General features: G+C 38.6%; 1 protein-coding gene across 1 annotated transcript; it reads left to right on the forward strand.

Annotated features, from left to right (window-relative positions):
- Positions 1-5,601: 5,601 nt before the first annotated feature.
- Positions 5,602-10,290, forward strand: LOC594483 (cytochrome b-c1 complex subunit 8-like). Its single transcript, XM_030980898.1, has 3 exons — positions 5,602-5,642; positions 8,527-8,724; positions 9,563-10,290. Exons 2-3 carry the CDS (start codon positions 8,571-8,573, stop codon positions 9,655-9,657), a joined length of 249 nt encoding a protein of 82 aa, XP_030836758.1. The 5' UTR covers positions 5,602-5,642; positions 8,527-8,570; the 3' UTR covers positions 9,658-10,290.
- The last annotated feature ends 6,108 nt before the right edge of the window (positions 10,291-16,398 follow it).

Here is a 16,398-nt window from a genome sequence, read left to right on the forward strand (position 1 = left end):
TTTTCAAAGAATTTTTTCTACTAATTGTCTGATGTGTTTTCAAGTCTATTCTTTTAATATATTTTTTGTATGAATTTGCCTAATTAAAGATGAAGTTGAGTTGTGGAACTGACCAGAAAAGGTTGATCATCTAGCATATAAGAATGTGTGTGTATTGCAAGGTTCTGGAATCATCAAAATGATAAGAAATTTGGCCAAGTCTTGGTAAAGTTACAAACACTTACACAGAGAGATGTATATGGGACTACACGAACACGTGGCGTAAAAAGCCAGCCCCCCCCCCCCCCCCCCCCCCGATTTTTACGATGTTACATGCATATTTAGAATATGAAGGCATTTGAAGAGGCATGCTTTTCAGGGAACATGTCTTAACTGATGTTCTTCCACACTTGCATAATAAGAATGAGTCATGCTCACTAATTATTTTTCACCTCTTCCCAGAACTCAGCCTTCTCTTTAAAGAGAACTGTTGCTGAGCTAGTGCCGCGCCATGAGCGTCCCTGGAGGGTGTGTGCGCTCTATAAATTTACACTATTATTATTATTATTCTCTCACTTAAAGATGAAGTTGAGTTCTGGTCATGCGATTGCATTGTGAAAGAAACGGTGTGGAATCGACCAGAATAGGTTGATCATCTAGCATATAAGAATTTGTGTGTATTGCAACTTGCAAGGTTCTGGTCTTCTGGAATCATCAAAATGATAAGAAATTTGGCCAAGTCTTGGTAAAGTTACAAACACTGTACACTGAAAGATGGAACTACACGAACACCTGGCGTAAAAAATCCTACCCTGGATGTAGTACATGCCATATATTATATTTAGAATATGAAGGCATTTGAAGAGCCATGCTTTTCAGGGAACATGTCTTATCTGATGTTCTTCTACACTTGCATAATAAGAATGATAACGCTCACAAATTATTTTTCACCTCTTCCCAGAACTCAACCTTTCTTTAAAACTACTTTTGCGCAAGTCCGTTTCCACTCTCTCAAAAATAAATGCCTCCTGTTCATCCAAGCGTAAACACATACCACACAAAAATGATACCAAACGATTCGGGATATAACACTCTTTCAAAACATGTATGATAATCTTTCGTTCATAGCTGAATTTGAAAATAAATTACAATTTTCTGAGTGTAAACTATTTTTGACTCACAGCTCAATCACACGGTGAGGTTACAACTCAAAAGTTAGAAACTACGCTAATTGCAAGGTGTGGGACCGAAGTGAAAGAAGCCATCACAAGCACAGGCACAAATTATCCGACTCTGGCTTCATGCCTGAACTCAAATTAAATGGAAAGCAAGTTAATCAAAACATAATAATTAGTGTAAGTGTAATTACTTTCCAGATTTAAAAAGAAGAGGCTAAAATGCCGCTGTTTTAAACAGGAAATAAATAACACATGCATACCTGCACCTGCATACCTCTCTAGCAGACGTGAAGTTAGCACACTTAAATTCTTCCATCAAGATAGGCAAGTATGGTTTTCTCAATATATTGATGCAAATTATGTTATTCACTGTTACGAATAATTCCATTTCAATAGTCAGAATGTGAATTGCATATATTATTTGTTGCTAGGTAGGACGAACAAAATGGCTTGCCCTACCTTACATGATGTATATGCGAATTGCATACTGAATATTAAAATATAATTATTTGTAACAGGTGAATGAAATAATTAGTATCAATTAGGCACTCTATACAAATTATGGTTTGGTTACATTACGAAAATGGTCTATTTAGGCAAACCTAAAAGAAGAAATACCAATGATCATTATTTCGGTAAGACTATATAACAGAATGTTGAAAGAAAGAATTAAAAGGGGGAAGTTGAGATGTTTAGTAAGACTGCAAAGGCGGCCCTCCCGGAGGGGCAGGGGGCACAGTGCCCCCCCCCCCCCAAACTTTTTCAAGCACCCGAAAAGTGCCCCTTTTTACAACGGAATAGTGCCCGTTTTACTTTGACAAGTGCCCCTATTAATTGTAAAAGTGCCCCTTCCCCCTTTTCAACTCTGATAAGTGCTCCTTTTTTTTTGGATACGAGAAGTGCCTCTTTTCACTGATATAAGTGCCCCCTTCACCTCTGATAATTGTCCTATTTAAATCTGAGAGGTACGTGCCTCTTTTACTTTGACAAGTGCCCCTTTTTCTAATAATAAGTGCCCCATTAAAAAAGAGCCCCTTCCCCTTCTCATAAGCGCCCCTTCTCTGGTAAATGACCCTTTTCATGTACGAGAAGTTACTCCTTTTCACTTCAGATAAGTGCCCCCTTCACCTCCGATAAACGCCCCTTTAAAATCTGATCGGTGCTCATTTTCTTTTAACTAATGCACATTTTCCTTTATTACAAGTGCCCCTTTTTCATTCACATAAGTGCCCCTTTTCAAATGCAAAAAGTGCCTCTTTTCTCCTCTGATAATTTCCCTTTTAACAATATAAATAATATCTTATAAATGCCCCTATCAAAATCTGATGGGCCCTCTTTTCCGTCGACAAATGCCCAATTCCAATTCTCAAGACTGACTTTTTTCATCCCTGGTGAGTGCCTCTTTTTGAGAACGTAAGAAGTTCCCCATTTTCACCTCTGATAATTAATCTTTGGCACATGCTCCTTTTCTTTCCTGATAAGTGTCCACTTTTCCTCTCATCATTAAACGCGCCTTAGCTAATTTCATGCGACTAAGAGCAATTTTCCCAAAAGCTCGCTCGCTACACTCGCACTCATCTATAGATGATATACTTGTATTACTTATCAAAGGTTTTTTCATTCAGTCTTCCGTTACGAGAATGTGCCTATGATCAGGATTGGGTTTTTCCTCTTTATAAGATGTATTTTTTCGCACTGCGACCTCTCACATCTTAAACAAATTGCAAAGCATGATGCTTAAGCAATATCTAGTATGGTGTATAAAGTGAAACAAATATTGAAATCATACAGTACCTGGTAATTGTAATCACAATGTAGGGGTATATACCAATGTCTAAAAAATGGTATATTTTCGCTTTGAGATTTCCCTTTGAATATGCCCCCTTTTCCCCAGAAAGTGCACTTTTTTCTTGGTGCCCCCCCCCCCCCCACTTTGGAAGTCGCTCGGCCGCCCCTGGTTGACTGTACGTGCCGCAATATATGTTGTCTTGTTGATTTTTAGTAATACAGTACAACAGTGTAGCCTATTCATATTTGTATTCCCCCTAGTATATATCATGAAGCACAAGGCTGAGTTTCCCCCTGATAGTTATGGTAGGGCCTACTGCTCTTCACATCATCATTAACCATTTTAGATTTAATTCACGTTTGATTTATTTTCAGGTTCGGGTGCATGGAATATCACAAAAAGTGAAACAAATATTGAAATCATACAGTACCTGGTAATTGTAATCACAATGTAGGGGTATATACCAATGTCTAAAAAATGGTATATTTTCGCTTTGAGATTTCCCTTTGAATATGCCCCTTTTTCCCCAGAAAGTGCACTTTTTTCTTGGTGCCCCCCCCCCCCCACTTTGGAAGTCGCTCGGCCGCCCCTGGTTGACTGTACGTGCCGCAATATATGTTGTCTTGTTGATTTTTAGTAATACAGTACAACAGTGTAGCCTATTCATATTTGTATTCCCCCTATATAGTATATATCATGAAGCACAAGGCTGAGTTTCCCCCTGATAGTCATGGTATGGCCTACTGCTCTTCACATCATCATTAACCATTTTAGATTTAATTCACATTTGATTTATTTTCAGGTTCGGGTGCATGGAATATCACATCCCTTCGCTTTACCAATCAAATGCAGACATCAAACTTGTGCATCCCAATGCTTGCTCCTTTACATTTTAATTTCAAACAGAAATTATGCTTTCTTACTTAGCCTATATAGTTAAAAACTGATGACCTCTTTGAATGACATTTAAATTATGCCCCGTTGGTAAAATACAAAAGCCCAGCCATGTACCCACTTTGATTTTTTTGGCTCATCGATTTAGTACTTTAATCCATATCATGCGCTCTATTCCATTGTTACAGCTCCCCCCCCCCCAAAAAAAAAAGTATTATCAAGTTTTCTGTATAGACGATGTTCACTTAGGCTCCATATAATCATGCGACTAGTAAAATCTCTTCCAAGTGAACTTAGATGCCCCAGGTAAAATAAGTACCCTCCTGAGGCTAACAATCCCCTTACCTGATGTAATTATCGGCCCTTCTTTATATGATGTGCCCTTGCCTTATTCGTGGGGAGAAAAAAAAACACTCGAAAAACCCGCTGCAAAATATTTTATTTCAAAGGCTCCAAAGTAAATTAATATAAATATTAAATGAAGTAAAAGTGGACCCCTAAGAAGGAAAACTTAACTGTAACCATGCAGCTATAGGTCTTATAGAGTAAACTCTTTGAAAGTCTGAAAGGCGTTGGCTGTTTGAAGAGATCAGGGGTTATTATAGTTTTTATCATTAATATAGATCTAGTATAGGCTATATCAGTTCTCATGATCGAACATACATTTAATTCTCTTATGATCTATAAGACATTTTACTAGACTTTACATATATAGTACTGCTTCTCCCCCCCCCCCCCACCCTTTAAAAAAAAATCTTTTCTTGACGTTAAGTTCTTTCTAAAAAGCGTAAATAGTTTATAACCCCTTAGGCATTTTATTTGTTATATATTTAATATTGAAAGGTGTTTTAACGATTCAAGCTCTATATGCTTATTCGGGGCGCTTATTCATCACCTTCTTTCAACTGTAACAATAGTTGAAACTTGTCTTTTAAAGGTACTATGTCCCTTTTGCAGCCAATCTCAAATGTAGAACTTTGCAGGAATTATGAATATATGTCGTGCGTATGTCCTATCTGTGAAATTTAAACGTAAGCAGTGTCCTAGTATTCAAATTATGCAAGGAAACCCGTTTACTTGCTAGACTTCACTGTCAGACAGTATTGAGTGACTGACTGGCTTTTTTCTTCTCTGTTAATAACATACATAAAATGAGCTGTAAAGGGGACATGAGCATTTGTCTACATCAATAACCCACTTCTTGTGATGGCCCAAATTAAACTGATTGAATCTTTGCGCAGCATAAAACGTATGACCATTCGGTGCAATGGTCTGAAAATTAAGACTATTACTTATTGGTTCTATAGCTCAATATGACAACTAATAGTCGTTATTTTCCCACTTGAAGACTTTTTAAAGCCCCACTTTATTTAGGGAAGTTCTAAATTAGTATTATCTTTCAAATGCCTTTGGAATTTAACCTTTTCATTTGTTTGGCCTGCAAATGGGACATATAGTACCTTTAACATTGTTATATTCTTTTTAATGTGAAATCAATTCAAATGGATTGTAAGAATGAAAATGATTTGTTATATTATATTCTTTTTCATGTGATGTTAACTCCAATGAATTGTGAACATACCTGCATAAATAAATAAATAAACTATACATGAGAGAAGGTGGGGGTAGAGCACTGATCTCTACGGAAAAATCCGAGATCAGTGGGGCCTGGGGTAGAGTGGTTTGAGTTCGTTGCATAGAGATATATGTATAGTAGTTATATATCTCTATGGTTCGTTGGTACTTTTGTAGCGGTCATATTCGATGACCTCACTTCCGGTGCCGGGTCAAGTAGAAAGGACGGCGAGGTAAGTTACAATGTCAGGTTTCGGCATCGAAATATGTTTAAAAAAGGGCATTTTCCGTGTGGTATTATAATTTGTGATGCATCATAAATACGATGGGATAATTTCGATTTGAAGTGTGTCTTTAGATTATTTCAAATTCTATTGCAAATAGTTGTAAATCAATGTCGGCTTTACTGTGCGATTACGATCCTTTGACTTTGCGTAACTAACTGCATTGTGCAGGCCCATACATCCGTTTGTGTGTCTTGTTTGTAATTTGTAATCGGACTGTGCAGTGCAGTGTCTATGTGTCGTGCATGAATTTGATTATTGTTAAACTTGCTATGACTTGGTACTTGGTCGGGTAATCCCTTTGGCAGCTCACTCAGGAAGCTATAGGCCTACTGGGATGGTAGGTGACGTTATAGAGTAAAGGAGCCGGTAATCGGCCAGCTCCCGTTTTCGGCCGATTGGTTGGATGTAAGGTAAAATCACTCTAAAATACATCGCATAATAGCATAACACATATCCCACACATAATCTACCATATCATGCCAGTGTCACTGATGAACCACATTTGCAATGAAAAAAATATCCTAAAATATCACATTTTAGCGATGTAATCGGCGGTCCCGCTACCCAAATCTGAAAAATCGAGTTTCTTACGCGTGTATGTAAGAAATATGGGTACCATAAAATGAGCTTTATTTCAAGTATTTTTCAGATTTAGAGCCCGACTTTGTGTTAGTCGCAAGCTCAAAAGTATCTCATCGCATGTATTAAATCAATGCAGCCGGACCCTGCCACGCACACACGATATGTCTGTCTAATTCAGATTCCAACTTCCGATCACCGCTGTGCCTGTCTTCGGCCAGGCGAGCACCATGGAGCTCCGGCGTGGGATACCTGCTCCGCCCGCTTGTGCTGTACATCAGCGCGGAAACGCACGGCGCGCGCGAGCGCTTCCTATTGACTTTGTACATGCGGCCGTAAACTGAAACGCTCGGCTGATAACTGGCTCCAAAACAGTGAAAATTGAAATGAATATTGTCATGGCAATTCGTGATTTTTTTCTGGGATTCTTTTTTTGTTTAAATAATAATAATATTTGCTTCATGATTTGAACAAAAAATGATAATAAATAGGAAGTAAAGGGTCCTAAAAATAGGATTTTGTCTTAAGTGGCCGAAAACGGGCTCCTTTACTCTAAACAAATTAAGCCACACTCTTCAGTGGGGGCGCTGGTCCGAGAATTAGGATCGATCGTCCGCATAATAAACGTGGACAAAAAATTCATCCAAAAGTAAGGATGCGCACGAGTTTGTTTTTTTCGTAATAAAATACCGCCAGTTCACAGTTAACTTGTATAGGTTGTCCGTCTTCCCGAGGAATTTATCGCTCATATTATGTGAAACTGAAAGTCTCTGTAGATCTACCACGTAGAAGAATCCCCTATCCAACTCGGTGAACGGAAATACGCGCCGCTGATTGGCTGATCGCGTGACCCTCGCTTGTCTGCTAGCTGCGAGGCATGGGCGATCCGCTCTACTGTGTCTGTGCGAGGTGTATTGTACTGTGTATTGTAGCGGCCGTGTTGCGGCCCTGCACTAAACTGGAACACCAAGCAAAAACTGGCGACCAAAGACACATTCAGTGTATATGGTTTCAACGATGTCGCTCTCTACACACTCATGTCGCTCACATACAATTTGCAGGTAGCTTTACACACACTTCAACCTACACATACATATCCTTTACAAAAACTTCCGACGAAATCATCAAAAATATGACTTACCGAAACAAAGAACCACCATACGATTTTGCTGAAAGTACCTAGAAATATCGATGACACCGATGGCGAAAAAAATTGTTCAAAAATCGAAGTCGGGATGGAAATATAACGAGTTTGATATCAACGTAATCGAGAAGTCGCAGGCAGAAATCATCGCACTCATAGGTTTAACATTGTGGGAAAATATGCAAATGAAATGAGTAAACACCCAATCAACTACGAGCATCGTGATGCTAGCACTTTTATGAATGAAAAATGATGTCAGTCGGGCTTGAGCAAACAGAAGAGCGCATTGGGCATGCGCGAGTTTTGTGTGTAATTCTTCTTCGTGTGTGCAAAGTCAATGTGAAATGCATCAAGAAAATCATCCGTTTTTTCGCATCAGCAATGCGCGGATCGGAAATCCAAATGGTCAGCAAAAATGTGTACAATCTTTATTTTTGCGTACGCGTCTGTCTGCGTTGAAGAAGAAGATCCTCGTTTATGCAGACAATCTTTATTCTTAGATCTTAGACCAGCGCCCCTACTGTTTATTCTAGATATGTTGATTCTCAAAACTTTCAAACGCCACTAGATATTAAAAGTTAAACTATCCAGAATGCACTCAAAATCAGCACCTCAGGGGCTCAGTTAGATCTAGTGACAATCGATGATAAAATAATCATGCAAATGCGATAAATTCAATTCACCGAAAAGCGAAATTCAGCGAATCATCATCAGCGACAATGTTGCACACACAAACCAATTTTTTATTTTAGACATCTACTATGAAAATTTGGTTTAGAAATCTAGTAATGTCAATTCTGTCAATGATATTTATTTCCAATTTAATATTTCAGGGTACAAGTCATTTTGCAATATCAATGAGTTTAATTTTACATTTGAATGATTTTTAGGTGTCATCAATTGTCACTAAGTAAACTTCGGCAGATTTTGAGTGAATTCTAAATTTCTATTGATGTTTGATAGTCTTAGAATCAAAAGAGGTTTTCTAACTTTTCTTAAATGTTTTTTTTTTTATGACACACAGGCACAGCGTGGTATTACACTACGGTTTGTATTGCTGCTATTACTTATTACTATCTCTTTCACTTTGTCTTCCATGTTCAGTCTCCCATTCTCCAGGAACTGTTCTATTAACATTATTCAAAATGGGCATGAAATTCGGTAACCTGGCAAAGTTCAGAGGGGTCATCACTTACACCCTCTCTCCACATGAGCAGAAGGCATTCGCAGGAGCCTTTAGCAGAGGTCTGCCCAACATCTTCAGGAGATTCAGATCAAAGGTCTTCATCGTCACACCACGTGAGTATTTTAAATACTGGGGGATTTCCATGAACTATATTATCATAAAAAGAAAATGACATGAACAGATAACAACTAAATTATTTATAACCATTGTAAACTAAATGGGATTTTTTTTTGGGGGTGTTACTGTTACTCAATGAAATGTTGATTTGTTGAATACTTATATAAGCTTTAATATGTCAGATCTCTCAAGAAGCCTAAATCAGGACAATTCAATTTTCTCACTGTCATCATGTGCAATGATGTTTAATAAAAAAAAATTCTATAGTAAATTTGCTCTCAGCATATCAGATGCCCCACTGAGCAAATTATCGGCCGACGCGATTTTCAAATTTTTGGGAGCAAAAAAAAAAAAAAATTAGTGCTCACCCCCCCCCCCCCCCCCCCTACTATACCTCAAGTGGAAAGGAAAAAGAAAAAAGTGCTGTCTGTTTAATTTTCATTTAAATCAGAGAAAAAGCAAAAGTGAATTAGCTAGAATTGTGGATTCAAAATTATTTTGATATACAAATGCAATTTAAGTGCAATAACATTCTGTACTAATGAAGGCATTCAAGTGCAATATCATTCTGTACTAATGTAGGCATTCAGCAGTAGTAGTTTGTGCACACCTCGGCTAGGCAGGGCTATCTGGTCATGTATTCACCATGCAGGATGCCTGGAATTCCCTGTATAGTGCATAGTTAATACATAAACATGATCAGCTGACCCTGCGTAGTTATTTTTGCGCATGAATATTCATGCAGAATGTCCCTAAAAAGTAATAGTACAACTTAAAATTCCAGTTGTGTGTGTGTATTAATATACCTTTCTTTCTTTTTATTTTCATGTGCAGCATTTGTTGTGGCATACCTGATCTACTCGTGGGGAAACGCAGAGAACGCCAAGTCAAAACGAAAGAACCTGGCCGATTATGAAAACGAATCATAGAATCCACCACTCCAAGTTTCAACATCCTACAGGATCCTCAAAGTCTCTCATCTTTATGTATCACCATGACTACGGGAAGCCGCTGCCTCCTCTACCAAAGTGTTCACTCTTAACGATGATGATTACGACGACTGGCCGCTTTTGCATTTAAATTGTAGAAGAGATTTCGAGGACTTTTTCAAATGATATATTATTGAAATGTGTTATCACTGTAAATAATAGTGACCTAAACAAGAACAGCAGCAAGTGGAGAAGAAGCAATATTTACACACAAAATAGAAAGGCTAAAATACTCATGGATTTCATTATCAGGCACAGATATGATGCTAAAATTGGCAGTGGTGTGTATTGTCTCTAATTTATCAATGTGATGGCCATGATCATCTATTGTTGAGTAGTGTTTTGGGCGGGGATGAGATTCGATGTGTCCATTTATCTCTTTCAAGATTTCAAGCTAGGTCATATCGGTATATATGTACATCTGCATACATGCAAATATATATGACAAAACACAGGCCCGATGTACATGTCTGTGTTTTGCCAGAAATAATAATAGGCAGATTTGCACCGTACTTGCAGTTGTTTGTAAATTATTCTGAGACTTATTAAATGTTTGTTCACATTTGAAAAGTTGATAATTGTGTGGTCTCTGTATCATATTGAATAGTACATTTTGTGGTATTTTGCAATGAGCACAGATTGCTATGGTGACTTATTTGTCTTAATGTGCTTTGTAAGTCATTAATGCACTAAGAAAGCAAAGAATCACATACGAGTCAAGTTAATGGCATGCTTCTTTCAATGTACACAGCTTAAACAGTTAGGGATAGGAGTAATTTACTATTTCACCACTTTCAATTTTTTTCAAACGAAAATAGTTTTGACCTAAAATAGTATCTTTATCTTAGTTACAAGCATAGAAGTGTCATTACAAAAGATAGTTGGGGAAATTAGAAAGACGGCTAAGGGGGAAAGGGGATGGAGAGAGAGAGAGGGGGGGGGGAGCAAGAGAGAATGAAAATAAGAAGGAGAAGTGGGTAAGGAGAGATAGGAGGAAAAACAAAGAAGAGATAGGAGGAAAAACAAAGAAGAGATAGGAAAGAGAGAGAAAGAATGAGAAGTACATTTGTACCTATATGAGAATACCATAAAAAATGATGTGACGTAAAAGTGGAAAGGAAACAAGGAGTGAGAAAAAGACAAGAAGAAGAAAAGATGAAACACTCCATGATATAATAGACACATTAATTATTTATTGGATGGGTGGAAAAATGTGACAATACTCCAACTTTGAGATAATAATGCATGTGTTCAACATAATTATAGAGCTATTACATCAACTCTAATCATGTTGAAGTTCCCTCGATTTCACTGCCAAGCTGTCTTGGGTGTTTACCAATAATATCCAAAATCTTACCCCTTTGTGATGATGTATTTTTAAATTATTTTTTTTTGCTCTTTTAAATCGTGGGGATAAACAAAGCTCAACGTCATTGCAAACCTATATGAAGCTATGAAGTCCAGCTATCAAATCCTCTGGTGTGGGCAGTTATGATTTATTTTAGTTTCAACCCCCCCCCCCCCCCTCCTCAAGGCATTTTTAAAAATTTCTCTTCCCATAAATTTGCAATTTTTAAGTATGGGCACTATATATTATATGTTTTAATTCTTGCCAGTAACGTCCAGACACTGACAGTAATCAATTTTGTTTTAAAGTTATTAAATGGGGAATTTATTTTACAAAATATATGTACTGATTATGGAATTATGATTACATACGAGATATCATGGGGAAACAAAATATTTTTAAAAATTTGCCTCTGTAACTACAGATTTAAATTTACAAAGCATACGGAGAACGTAACAAAGATCGTGACATCTGTATATTACTCCAGCGTTTTTTTAAACCTTTATAGTCACGGCACCCTGTTTTTTTTTAAGGAATACAAAGTTTCGCGTCACCCCAACCGGGAAGGGGGGGGGGAGGGTAACTTGTACTCAGATTTGGTTTGGACGGGGGTGAGCGGCTGAAGCGTCACCCATACCCATTTTAAGGTTTTGCCATATTCCATTTGCATGAATGATTTATATTATCACATACCCTAATAAAAATTTACATGCCGTATTGATAACTTTGCGCGTCCATCGGCGAAGAATTTGGATAAGAATGCAAAATGATTTTAATTATTTTTGCGGGATTTTGCATCTGGAATTTTCACTTTAGCAAGATTTTATGTGGATTAAATATGATCCTGAAGAAAATAGTAACCCACGTTTAAGGCCAAGATCTGAAAAGTGGGGGCACTTTTATGGATCTTGCAGCACAAAATCTTACCCCAAGTTTTATAGGGATTTTTAATTTAAAAAAGTAACCCATTTATAGAGCCACGCATCCCCGCATACCGTAATAGGCGATCGAGTCCCCCCCCCCCCCGACACCCCAATCCCATCACAGAAGATACATTTTGCATCACTCTGGCACTTAATTATCAATATACCAGTGGGCACATTTATTTCTAAATTTTGCGAGCTCCGGCCTTCACTAGAAAATATATGTACAGGCCTATATGTTGTGTTATCAAAGCACTAGATAATATGTAAGATATTAAGTCATGTATGCGGGCATCGATCTATTATCTTTAAAATATAATATCTCATGAAACTCATGTTTTCTTCACAACAGTGACGTTACTCCAAAAAAAATGATTGATATAACTATATTTCTCTCCGTACACCCCTACATATGTCTTGCAGCACCCCGGGTAAAAAAAACACTGCCTTATTCGCTTCACCCAGTTATGAACTCATTTAAATTCTATTCGTTCGAACAAATAAATCCGTCCAGTCCGCGAGGTCTTTATGGAGCGCCAAAGGGGCCAATATCAACAGTCACAAAAACAAACAAAGATGCATACAAACAAACAAAGAAGCATACAAACAAACAAAGGACAGAGCAAAATAGACAAAGTACCCAGAAGAAAGGACCAATTAACAAAGAATAAATCAAAGGTCAGAGCAAAATAGACAAAGTACAGGTCAGAAGAAACAGAGGGCGTTTTGGTTTACGGTAAGCAAATAGACATCAGGCACGAAAACGAGAAAGGACAAACTCAAAAGGACATCAGCTCAGCTAGGAACCGACCCTCAAAGGACAACAGAGGGCGTTTTGGTTTACGGTAAGCAAATAGACATCAAGCACGAAAACGAGAAAGGACAAACTCAAAAGGACATCAGCTCAGCTAGGAACTGACCCTCAAAGGACAACAGAGGGCGTTTTGGTTTACGGTAAGCAAATAGACATCAAGCACGAAAACGAGAAAGGACAAACTCAAAACACTATGAACATGACAGACAATGAAAGCGGACAAAATATACAGTTCCTCAGGTAGACAAAGGGACAGCCCTTCACTGCTATTATGTAAAAATGTGTAGAACAGGTGTCACATGCATATTCACCTGTTCTACACATTTTTACATAATAGCAGTGAAGGGATGTTCCTTTGTTTTCCTGAGGAACTGTATATTTTGTCCGCTTTCATTGTCTGTCATGTTCATAGTGAAAGGACATCAGCTCAGCTAGGAACTGACCCTCAAAGGACAACAGAGGGCGTCCTCGAGGTTTTTTTCTTTTTAATCTAGGGCCTACTCCAATATAATACGCTGTAGGTCAATACAACAAATATGGGCTTTCATCGAAAGGGTGCGGTGCGGTGCGGCGCGGTGTGGTGTGCTCAACGCACCCATTCGATAAAAGAGGGGGGCCTTTTCTCGAAAGGGTGCGTTGAGAGCGGAGTACCATTTTAACACACCCTTTCGATGAAAGCGGGGGGGGGGGGCTTTTCTCGAAAGGGTGCGTCGACTAGTCTTTCGCATCAGTCGTTTAAAATGAAGATCTCGGACAGAAGGGTAATAGTTGCCAATTTAAGTATATCGAAAATGTATTAAATGAAATGGAATGGTCTTGATTACAGAGTGGTCTCTTTGATGGGGGAGACAGAGAGAAGGAAAAAAGGGAAAGGGAAGATAAAAGGAAAGAAATAAGAGGAAGAAGAAGAAGAAAAGAGGGAAACGGGGGCGAAAGGCTCTTGCCTCCCCCCCCCCCCCCCGCCAAAAAATAAATAAGAGAGAAAGAGAGAAGGGAAAGGGAAAGGGAAAGAGAATAAAAAAGGAAAGGAAGAAGAATATGAAGAAAAGAGGGGCTCTTGCCTCCTCCTCCTCCCCCCGCCAAAAGATAAGTAAGAGAGAGAAGGGAAAGGGAAAGGGAAAGAGAAGATAAAAGGAAAGAAAGAAGAGGAAAAAGAAGGAAACGGAGGCGAAGGGCTCTTGCCTCCTAGCCCTTCTTCCCCTCCTCCCCCCCCCCCCGCCAAAAAAAATAAATAAGAGAGAGAGAGAAGGGAAAGGGAAAGAGAAGATAAAAGGAAAGAAAGAAGAGGAAGAAGAAGAAAAGAGGGTAACGGGGGCAAAGGGCTCTTGCCTCCTTTCTTTCCTATTCTCCCGCTTTTTCGTTTTTCTCTTTCTTTTCTTTCTTCTCTTTTCTTTCCTTTCTTTTCTTTTTTTCTTTTCTTTTTCTTTTTTTCTTTTCTTTCCCTTTTACTCTTTTTCCCCCTCCCCCTTTTCTCTTTTTCCCGACGGCAGCGCAATTTTACCGACAATATCCTGACAGGTGGGGGGGGGTGTCGCACCCCCACACCCCCTTTGGAGACGCCCCTGCCTTCGCCACTGTTGGCGACCACAAGGCTATCAATACAAATTAAGACATATTAATGAAGATTCTTTTTTAATGTTGCAGAGAGATAAGTATTTTCTCTATGAACTTGTTTAATGGAAAATAAATAATATTAAAAACATGAATACTATAGCGGTATAATGATGAGAGAGATGATTTAAGTCATACTTTTTTTCAATGTGATTGGAGTGGACTTGAGGGTGGGGGGGGGGGTGTCCTCCTAAGATCTCGGCCGTTTCACAGCCGATCGCCGCGAAAATGCATATTTATGTTAATTTATGCAAACAAGGTCAGAGAATTCACATTTTTACCCATAAATCATATATAATTCATATTCGAGCGTTCTTTTTCACTTCATATATTCGTTAGAATAATAATACGACAACAAAGTTGGAAGAGCCAGTTTATCCCTATGTTATCTCTTGTTTTGATTATTTGTATTTATGTATTATATTATTTTGTTATTTCATTTCATTTCTAACCACAATTCAACTATTTTTACCCAAAATCAAACAAATTTACTTGAAACAAGACCAAATAACCAATGTTTTCTCTTTTTTTAAAAGAATAAATGGTATTTCCATATGTTTGGTACATAAATCACAAAAATGAGCGATTTTAGATTTTTTTGACATGCAAAAAACAAAAGGTCACGTGACTCCGCAATTATACGTCCGATTTTCAACAAAAAAATGTTTCAAAAGATGCGTAAGACTCGAAAGAAAAAAGTCATGAAAGAAAAACTGCCGCGGTTCCGGAGTAGTCGCGAAATTACTAGAGAGCACTAATCTTTTTTGGGGCCCTCAAAAATTTGAAAAATCGTACCCCCCCCCCCCCTTGAACGCCAGGGGGGGGGGTATCTCCCAAAAACGGTAAAAATTAACGTGTTTTTTTTACACGTTTTTTTCACAGGGCGGAGCCCTCAGAAGCTCAGGGGTATTAAACATCAAAATTAACGTCGGATGAGCATAATTTTATACCTTATTTGTGACAGTGGCAGGACACAATTTGGTGTTGGGTCCAGGGGGCGGAGCCCCCAGAAGCTCAGGAGTTTTGTCCATTAAATAATTATTATTTTATACCTTATTTGTGACACAGGGGTCACGAATTGGCGTGGGGTCCAGGGGGTGGAGCACCCAGAAGCTCAGGGGTTTTGGGCAATAAATAACGGTCAGATGAGCATATTTTTATATCTATTTGTGACACTGGAAGGACACAAATTGGTGTTGGATCCAAGGGGCGGAGCCCCAAGAAGGTGAGGGGTTTTATACATTAAATTATCGTCAGATGAGCATATTTATATATCTATTTGTGACACTGGCAGAACACAAATTCTTCTTCCTCTTCCTCTTCTTTCTTTCCTTTTATCTTCTCTTTCCCTCTCCTTCTCCAACATAAGATGCAAGACGGATATATATCGACTCACCTTCTTTCCAAGAACCATACGGGCCTGGAATTTACTTTCCCCCCCCCCCCCCAGCATCTTTGCCTGCGACGCAGTCGAAACCTTCAAAGCCGGACTCTTATGGGAAGCCATCCAAGGGGGTAATATAATCATAGTCCCTCCCCACAACTGCAATGTGATGGGACTTAATTCTAAAATGTTCTAGAAGCAACAAACACTCTCTCTCGAACGATAACGTTCTTATTGGTCATCTTTATATCCCTCTTGAGGATCAGGACCAGGATCAGAACAGATTCTCTCTCTCTCTCTCTTATTTATTTTTTGGCGGGGGGGGGGGGGGGGGGAGGGAGGAGGCAAGAGCACTTCGCCCCTGTTTCCCTCTTTTCTTATTCTTTTTCCTCTTCTTTCTTTCCTTTTATCTTCCCTTTCCCTTTTTTCCTTCTCTCTGTCTCCCCCATCAAAGAGACCACTCTGTAATCAAGACCATTCCATTTCATTTAATACATTTTCGATATACTTAAATTGGCAACTATTACCTTCTGTCCGAGATCCTCATTTTAAACGACTGATGCGAAAGACTAGTCGACGCACCCTTTCGAGAAAAGCCCCC

Source organism: Strongylocentrotus purpuratus, unplaced genomic scaffold (assembly GCF_000002235.5).
Source record: "Strongylocentrotus purpuratus isolate Spur 01 unplaced genomic scaffold, Spur_5.0 spur5_scaffold_11, whole genome shotgun sequence".
In the NCBI taxonomy this organism is placed as follows: Eukaryota; Metazoa; Echinodermata; class Echinoidea; order Camarodonta; family Strongylocentrotidae; genus Strongylocentrotus; species Strongylocentrotus purpuratus.

Excerpts from the sequence above, each read along its gene's own strand:
- LOC594483 (XM_030980898.1), top strand. The coding sequence starts at position 8,571 with ATGGGCATGAAATTCGGTAACCTGGCAAAGTTCAGAGGGGTCATCACT. Across the intron at positions 8,725-9,562 it reads GGTCTTCATCGTCACACCAC|CATTTGTTGTGGCATACCTG; the intron begins GTGAGTATTTTA and ends TTTCATGTGCAG.